General features: G+C 38.9%; 1 protein-coding gene across 1 annotated transcript in view; it reads right to left on the reverse strand.

Annotated features, from left to right (window-relative positions):
• The window catches only part of piezo2b (piezo-type mechanosensitive ion channel component 2b), an 81,756-nt gene extending 73,185 nt beyond the window's left edge, over window positions 1-8,571 (reverse strand). Inside the window, exon 1 of the mRNA XM_032531833.1 lies at window positions 7,937-8,571. Within this exon, the coding sequence (XP_032387724.1) occupies window positions 7,937-8,000 (64 nt within the window). The 5' untranslated portion in view covers window positions 8,001-8,571. The remainder of the gene's footprint in view (window positions 1-7,936) is intronic.
• Between the last annotated feature and the right edge of the window lie 710 nt (window positions 8,572-9,281).

Here is a 9,281-nt window from a genome sequence, read left to right on the forward strand (position 1 = left end):
TGACATTTTATAGACCAAACAATTAACAGATTAACCAACCAACAGATTCATGTTTAATGAAAATAACCGTTATTTGAAACCCAAGCTTATTGCTTTAATGCACTGATTCAGTTTTTAGGAAGTGTCACTACACATGATGAATGATGGATTATGTAACTCCACACACTCACCCTTTCCCGAACACTCCCTGTACTCACACAAAAACATATATACACACCCCTTCGAGGCAAATCAAGGAAGTCTTTTGAGCTCATGATGAAAGTTAAAATAGTTAAGTGCAACCATGACTTCCAAAAACCATTAATTGATCTATTGATTAGTAACACACTTCATTTCCCAGAGTTAGACAGGGCACCATCTGCCCTGATTGGGGGCTTTACCAGTTAAACGGTTCAAATAACCTGCTGACTGAACATCGATTAACCTATATGACCACTACACACTGTAGCAAACACTAATCCATTTCACCCCCTGAGCATAGGCATGAAGCACATTTTGAGTTTGGATACTGTGGTATTTTTCACGGCTGTATTTTCAGCTCAAATAATGTCACATAACATTTATAACCCACAGTTTTTCAGGTTTTCCTTAAAAATGCAAAATATGCAATAAGCTGCCTGACATTTCTTTGAACATTTTTAAGGTCAGGAGGTAGTGAGGGAAAAGAGGGAAGTACACAGTAACCTTGTACAAAATGTGGACACACAGTCTGACCTCCCAAATTTATCTTAGCGGTTATATCAACAAGCACAAAGTTTACAACCAGGTCGGCTCCGTGAATTACCGTTTAAGTCCCAGAGGTCAACCCGTCAAGGCAGCTACTGGTCTTGAACTATTGAAAAATTACACTTAACTGCTAAAAATTGTCCTTTTATTTATCTTTGCACACTCAATGGACCTATTCATTGACATTTAACTTGGTACTGACTTTTCCCTTGCTAGAGCCCTACAGTAAGTACACTTCCTGGTTTTCTCTGTGCTCAGATACAGCCCAGAGTGATAGAGAAATGGTTCTAATACAGCCTAATGAAAACCAACTAAAGTTGTCATCTTTACAAAAACCACATACATCTGTAGATTATGTTATTAAGTTTTAAGTATGCACAAATACTTGAAATGCCAGACACAACAACATCTATCATTATTAGTCTAATGGTTTTTTTGTTTCCTTTTCAAACAAACACAAGTAGTAGGTGAGGTACTTTTTCAGCCTAAGCCTCAAGGGTAAATGACTCAATCTTACATTTTTGGTCTCACACTCTGCACCATTTCTATCAACACCCACTTCATTTTAACTTTGTTAAATGTAGCATTAAATAGGCTCTAAAGCTGCCCATGTTGGTAGTTTGGAGCTATTATTTTGCTCAGAGTTACAAATCTAAAGAAGTCCTTTTGTATCTATGGAGATAATCTATCTGTACTGTACTGTAACTGTGAATCCATTGTGAGCCTGCACACACTTGACCGCATTCTTCCTGACCATTTGCCCTCGCTATATGACTCACCATCTAAGGATTTTTACACAGCAGGGAAAGAAAATAAGATGCTGTTGTTTTCAGACATCAGATTACTGCAAAAACTACCCGTTCACATCTGAGTCAGGCTTTTGTCTCTTCCAGTAAAAGCTATTACTACAGCCACACAAAGCCTAAACACAAGAGAAGCAAGACAAAAGTAAAATCAAAGCCAAATCACTTCAGAGTTTGAGCTCAAAAACATGAACGTCATGACAGAAGATAAGGTGGTGCGGTGCCTGGCCGGACCGAGCACTGGGCCAAAGGGTTTTTTGTAATTAGTGCAACCTCTTTGACTGGGCAATTTAAACACCTCTGAAGAACATAATACAGAGCATACTACATCGTTGATGGAAGTCACATCCACAATCCAAATACTGGTTTAAAGAAACAAAACTGCTTACCCTCTCAGATGATGAGTAGCTGATTTCATTCAAGGCTGCAACTGCAAAGATTTTCATAATTAATCTATCAATTATTTTCTGTTAGTGATTTGGTCTATACAATCAACAAATTGTAATTCTGTGTACCTAGAGTTCAGTATGATTTATTCATTGGCCCAATTTTGTCTGTTCAACAGCCACAAAACCCAAACATACTCAGTTGACTATGATAGAAGAGAGAAAACTTGAAAATATATTTACATTTGTTGAGCTGTAATTTGTGATGTTTTTTTTAAATTGAAAAACATGATTTTAAAAAATGTTGCCAATTAATATTCTACGGAGCGTGTGCACCTTATAACTTGCACACTCTTTACTAATGCACACACACGCTTTGAGTCGCAGGCAAGCTTTAAGTAAGTCGCATACATACTTTACTACAATGCATGCATGCTTTAAATAATTTGCACGTGACGCTGTCCCGCTGCTGCCAGCTCAGTTCCGGTTGTGCCCGTTGACTGTGCCTTCCTGGTTGGAGCTCCTGTTCAGAGAGCGGCAAGGTGTGTAGTCTATTTGTTTGTTTAAGCTATATGTTACAAGTTAAGCACTTGTAGTTATCCAGCTACTGTATTTAACTTGTTTACTATTTTACTCAATGGGTTAGGGTTAGCCTAGTCTCGCTTTGCCAGAACATCCTCCACACGCTGCGGAGGAGGGTCTAGTTAGTCCACAAAGCAATCTGGGATGGGAGAAAAAAAAACGTGCTCTGGTTAATTGGAATTTCTTACAACCAATTACGATTGTCATGGGCAGCGCTAAGCTTTGCACAGGGACGCTGCAAAATAGCCTTGGGAGGGACTTGCTTTGGTGGAAGTTGTACATTGAAAAGTCGATTTGGTTGTGCAAGAGAAAACTCAGATTCAACAGAGTTAGCTAGCTGTCTCAATTTACCATGCAGAGATCTGTGGAACAGTTAAGCATAGTCCTCATAAATCAATGGTAGTTTAAAATTCTAACACAAAGAAAGCAGAAGGAAACGGACATCGGGGAATATACATGCATCCGCAGAATATCCTGTGGCACAGGAGCAATCCTGGAAGTGAAACATCGTGGCAAAAGACTGAGGTTAGCCCTAACCTCTAACTCTAACTCCCGTACAAGGCTTCCGCACTAAGAGCATGCATGCAGACATCTATGGTCAATGCATTTGGTTTGTTGCAGTATTCTCCGAAAAAACCAGGAGGCATGCAAACAAAATAATCTGTGAATAAACCAGAAGTAGTAGAAAAGAAGAAAACAGGCTGCCTGGCAACAGTAGTAAACACATACACATATGATAGACACCGACGACGTACTGCTAACATTACATTTATCTACAGTAAGTATTAACCCAACTGTCATTTATCTCCAAATCAAAGTTAATGTCTACCTCCAACATTGTTACTACTACTACGTACTCTTTCTGTAACGAACGCCTTTAGCTTAGACAAAGCAAGTTCATATTTTTCCACATTCTTCAGCAAAATCCTTCTTTTCTTCGCAGTGCGGTGCCTCTCTCTGACCAAATTTTTAAGACTATTTGACTCCATGTGGTCTGTACTGTATTTGAAGAATCACACATGTTTTTACAGGCAAACCTTCTCAACCAGTCTTCCCAGCTGACCATGTTGAACTGAAAGTGCAGCATGCGCCGAGTTCCAAAAATTCAAAGGTGCACGACCACGCTCCGCAAATTGCGGAGCCTTTGCACTGGACACGACAGCCATGGTGATGTCAGGTTGTGGCTTGTGCTGGGAACACTGCAGCAGACTACGGTGACGATAAACCTAGCTTTACTTAAAGTGTGCATGTCCTTTAGTAAAGCAACCTGTCTGAAAGTTGGTTAGCTGTGCCAAGAGAAATCTCAATAATGCCAAATCTTACAAAGACGGAGAACGTGGGTATATGTTAGGAGATAACATAGACACAGGCTAATTATTGCTAGCTAAAATGCTATTTAACCAATAAAACAGCTAATGTAAGTCAAAATTGCCTGCAAGCTTATCCTCTACGGTTCGGTAATTTGTCTATAATGCGACAGAAAGTCGCGTAGTTACGACACAATCGTTAGCCTATCTTTACAAAAACTGCTTGCTACAGAGCCATAACGTGAGATTAAAAGGTAATGGAGCCTTTTATACATTGTTATGTTTCTTTAGAAATAAACAGTGGACAAATAGAGTCTTTAAACGCTTCAGATGTAAAGTTATTCACTGTCAAAGTGCCGCCAAAATGAATGGCAGTCAATGGAATGAAAACAGCGGGTGATGGCTTGTTAGACATAAAATGGCGCCATAGGAGGTACGCTTTGTGAACGCTCGCTTACCACCTCGTTTAAAATCAACTGAACTTTGCTAACATTAACTTAGCTAGCATTAGCTGGTAACGTTGCTTGTCATACCAGAACCTACAGTCTGTGACCAGAAAAAGTTGGTTGGGCAATAATAATTAATGTGTATTGAATTGAGCCACTGGGTGCTTTGTTTGTTTTTAATTCAACTTTTTTTGTTAGTAAGAGGGAGATTTTAATAACTAGCTAGCTAGCTAGCTACATTTACGTCAGAAGCTTTGATACACTGATTGATCCATTGGCCCGCTAGCTTGCTGCCTAGCTAGCAGCTTAGCCTGCTAGCCTGCCAAACACGATGAAGCTACAAGTGTTATTTTTAGTGTTTAATATTTAGGCGACCAATCTCTAAGTTCTTCTTATCAAACATTTACTCACAACCATGAATTTTCCCACAACTTTCTTCTTCATGTATCTCTTCCCCTGAATCTGGTATTAATGTTGTTGGGTTTCTTTTTTTTACATCTTTTACCGCTTTTCTTTTTCTTTTCTTGTGTGCACAGCTGCTCCTGATTGGTTTACAGACTGAACTAACATGGTAAGATTAAATGAATTACGTATCAACAGTTTTCACCACTGACACAAGATAGTATTTGCCTCTGTGTTTAGCACTGGATTTGTCTGAGTTTTTGTATTATTAGTTGCACATTTGACAGTTTTTTTCAAATTATTTTAAGCGAATGTTAAGCAATGGTAAAAATATGGCGAACGTCAAAAAGTTAGTTTTTTCTCTACATGACCTTTGATTTGAACTAAACTAACTACACCTGAACTGAATTTCTACCACATTTTCAGAGGCAACTTATGTTTCTTCTTGCTTTACACACAATTTGGTTTTAACAGTTTTGTTGCTATGTTTTTTGATATTAAAATAGTTTCTTGTCACAAGAGACAAGTAAAATATAATTTGGTTAAAAGTGTATTTTTAGACAACTTCTCCTCTGGAGCATCAAACTGTCTGCTTCAAGATTTGTGATGCAACAACACTTCTTCTATAGCGCAATGTTTATTGCCTGCACATTTATTTTGTCTTTCTAAGTCCAAATAAAAACCTAAATCATCATGATTCCAGGGATACTCCCAGCATCTGCATGTCACCTCCCACCTCTGTTTGCCTCAGTGTTCGGTGCTTTACTCAGCCGCAACCTGCCCGCCTTATCACATGTGACCTGCAGCCCTGTCTGTACATTCACACCACAAGTGCATGCTTCTAATCATGTTCACACTCCAAACTTTGCCAGTAAACACATAAACAGCGACCTGTTTATTCAGCTAAACTGTAGCTGTGTGCAAATGTGTGTGTGTGTGTGTGTGTGTGGTGGTAAAGGAGACTGTGTACACATGGGCCCAGCAGTTCTGTGCTTTTCAATAGAGGTGCTGTCAGATGGCCAACAGGAAACACAGACTATGTAACGTCAGCAGACGGGTCTTTCACTAGAACGCGAGAAAAGAGACGGTTTTTTTATTACACTACAGTATATATACAGTAAGGGTAATGTAACATCTGCTGTATTACACTGTTTCCTCTGTTTATTCAGCAAAGAGAACTTTTTAAAAAAAATCACATTTGGTCCCAAAAACACTTGACACGAAAGCCTGACCAAAACAAGAGAAAGAAATTAAATGACACCTTAAATTATCTTCCAGTCACAAAAGCTGGTGGTTGATGGTTATGGATTTACACCAGATCGATTCAGTTTTAATTAAGATGAGATCTTTGACTGTCAAACAGAAACAATGAAGGAAAATAAGCTGATGCTGGTGGCAGTAATACCTTCTCTCATCCCTGTAACGCTGTCTGTTCCTGTATACATCCCCTTCTTTCCACTTTACATTTCCTTCATCCTGTCAGTTACTGTGTAGAAATGCAGTGAATGACAAGTGCTCATTTGCACTTTGAAAAAACATGAAATATTAAAAGGTATGTTTACGATAAAAGGGAAAGGCAATTCTTCCCTCCCTCACAACCGCATTATTAATTCATACTGTTAAAACGACTTTCCACGAATTAATGGAGACAATGCATGGCTTCACAATTGCTTTTGGAAATAAAGGGGCCGTCAGGCTGTCAAGTGATGCATTATGGTGGTACTGAGTGGGTCTTATCTATAGAAAGCATGCTGTTAGCTTTAAAAGTACCTCAGCCACATATGTCTTACACAGACACCACAGTCTAATAACGTTTTACTTGTGGCCTACCACAGAATCACAGCTTAAAACAAAGCAAACTGCATTTAATGAATGCCTCGAGCTTCCTCTCCACAAACTCTTAATCAGCATTCAAGTGTGTGCCTTCTTCTTCTGTGAAACTAGACTATCTCAGTCTATTAAAAGCTGCTAAAAGTCAATCCTAAATTTAAATAAGCTGCCAAGTTTGACTGTGAGTAATCTTTTAAATCAGCTTAGCAAAAACAGTAGATCAAGCATTCACAAACAAAGCAAATGTAACTTCATCTGTGTAGAGTGCTTTTCAAAGTTACAAAGGCTGTAAACAAAACAAGAAGCACTGCTGACTAAAACTCAGAATTGTTATTACTATTAATGAACATCTGAATTGCTTTGGCACTGTTACAGCTACATGTCTTGTGTTGTTTAACACTGACATGTATGTCCAGTCAGCAGTAATAACGAGACTGGTGATTCATTAATAGGCAATAAGATAAACTCAGAAACCACACTAGAAACTACATGAACTAATTTCTAATTAATTAAATAATTTCTAAAAATATCCATTACACAATTTAACTGCAATTTGATGTGCCGTTTGAGCCACAGAGGCGACCTACAACAAAAGGAGTATTTTCTGTTTTTATTCTTAGTAAAATATACTAAAACAGTAGATACAGAAACTGTTGATCCTATTAGCATTTAAAACTTTAAAAATTGAAAAGATGCACTTGTTATTTCTGGTTTTTTTTATAAAACATTTCTAAACATATAAACTGAGACATAAGCACTGTGCACTGAGTGTAGAGACTCCAAAAGTTTGTTTCTGACTGGATTAGTTTCCTTTACTAAATCCAATAAAAGGTGACAGCCAGGTGAAGAACAGTGCTGGTACACCGCTGCTCTGGTTTGTAATTTATATATATTATCTATTATAGCTGGTGTGTGACTCTGTGCAGTCTATTGCTTTAGTTTGGACTCGGTTTAAGAGCACACAGACCTCAGCAGGGATGAGAAATGAACTGCGACCTCCAGCATCATAAGGTCAATCACAAATCATCATAAACATCTATTACATCTTCACAATAATTTATTTGATTTGGTCTTAAGAGTCTGCATATTAAAATAGGCTACTTCATGTTTGTACTCAGATTTTTAATACATGTCATAGATTTTCATGAGTTTAAAAAAAGTAGGACATTTTCCAAATAAGTGTCACAACCACAGCCTATGAACTACAGCCTTCTTTAAAAGGTTACATTTAGAATGTAATTGTATTTAAACAGGGACAATGCACAATTAAACATTAACCTTGTATAAAGGAGAGATACATTGTCCCAGGCTGAATTAACTGATTTGTAGAATAATATCAGATAAAGTATTAGATCAACTATAAATTGACCAATCACCCAACCCCACCTGGTGCACACACAGCACTGTAGGCCAATTAAGATGCGTACAAATTGTGGATTAAAGGAATAACTCACCAGCTGCAAGACACACTGGAAGCAGTAACCTGAAGATCAGACCGCACACCACCTCGGATGCCATGGCTCCGGCTAGCCTGTGTTGAATCCAGATAAAAGTAGCCGAGGATTGTCACTTTAAGGTTTCTCTTGCATCCCAAACTCCAGCGCTCTGTCAAATCCTTGCCGACATCAAACTGATGCGCTCTTCCAAACGGCAAGCAGCTCTCCCTGATGTCACCTGGACTCCGGTGGTAATTCCACAGTGAAAGATTGCGCATTTAGCCAGGTTCTCCACAGCAGGCATGTTACCCGTAAGTAATGTCACCATGATAGTTTAGTTGCTCCGATCCATTAAAGGCATGTTGACGCTGCACAAACTGAGCAGCGGACCCAGGTGCGCAAACAGCTGCGCTGGCAAAGCACGTAGAAATGCCGGAGAAAGGAGCCAACAAGTCCAATTAACCTCCTTTTCTTTTTTACTTTTTACAACAAAACCATAGGCCTATTAACGAGAAACGTTCACAATGTTTAAAAGTCGAATAACACTTATTTACTCTGAAGCGTGACAGGAACACTCAGAACAACCGAATCATATGTCCTTGTCTTTTCTGTCCCCTTGGTGAAATTTGACTTTCTTACTTCTGGTGTGGACCGTATTCGCCAACTGGAGGCTACAGGACGACCCTGTGATTGACACCTGACTCAGCCAACCAGATGTCTACGTCTGGAAGATCGCAGCCCACTGTGATAATTGGAAGCAAGAGGTGGGACACGGAGATGGAGGAAAATGGGCTACCACGGGTATTAAAAGATAACGTGTCTCAAATCCATAACTTCTTTTAAATTACAAAAATGTTCTCGTAGTTAAGTATTCAATCTGCATATTCAAGTCTATAAACACTGAATAGGCCTACGCGCGACCACTTCCAGAACGGTTTTATAAATGTTTGTCTTTGAGAGTTTCACTGAACATTGCATCCCTCCAGTCTTCTGTCCAGTAGTTCATAAGTGAGAAACAGCGACGCCTACTGGTTCCAAACCAGTCAGAACAAATCAGCACATCCACTTCAATCTGATCCTTGTTACCACAAAACAGGCCTGTCAGATTTCTCCTTGCAGGCTGGAAAAAAGATGTTAACCAAAGATGTTTTCAGTTCTTGAAATAATCAAAAACATTTTAGCAAAAACTTCTCTGATTACATTTAATCCAGTGGTCTGTTGAGAAAATAGACATGTATCACGACTGAAACCTCAACCCCGAAAGATCCGTTTGTGTATTTCCAAATGTTGGGAAAATGTAGGTCGATTTGCATCATTGTGATGCTAGTTGTCAGTGGGTTAACATGCAGAGGTTTAATTCCTG

Source organism: Etheostoma spectabile, chromosome 12 (assembly GCF_008692095.1).
Source record: "Etheostoma spectabile isolate EspeVRDwgs_2016 chromosome 12, UIUC_Espe_1.0, whole genome shotgun sequence".
Taxonomy (NCBI): domain Eukaryota; kingdom Metazoa; phylum Chordata; class Actinopteri; order Perciformes; family Percidae; genus Etheostoma; species Etheostoma spectabile.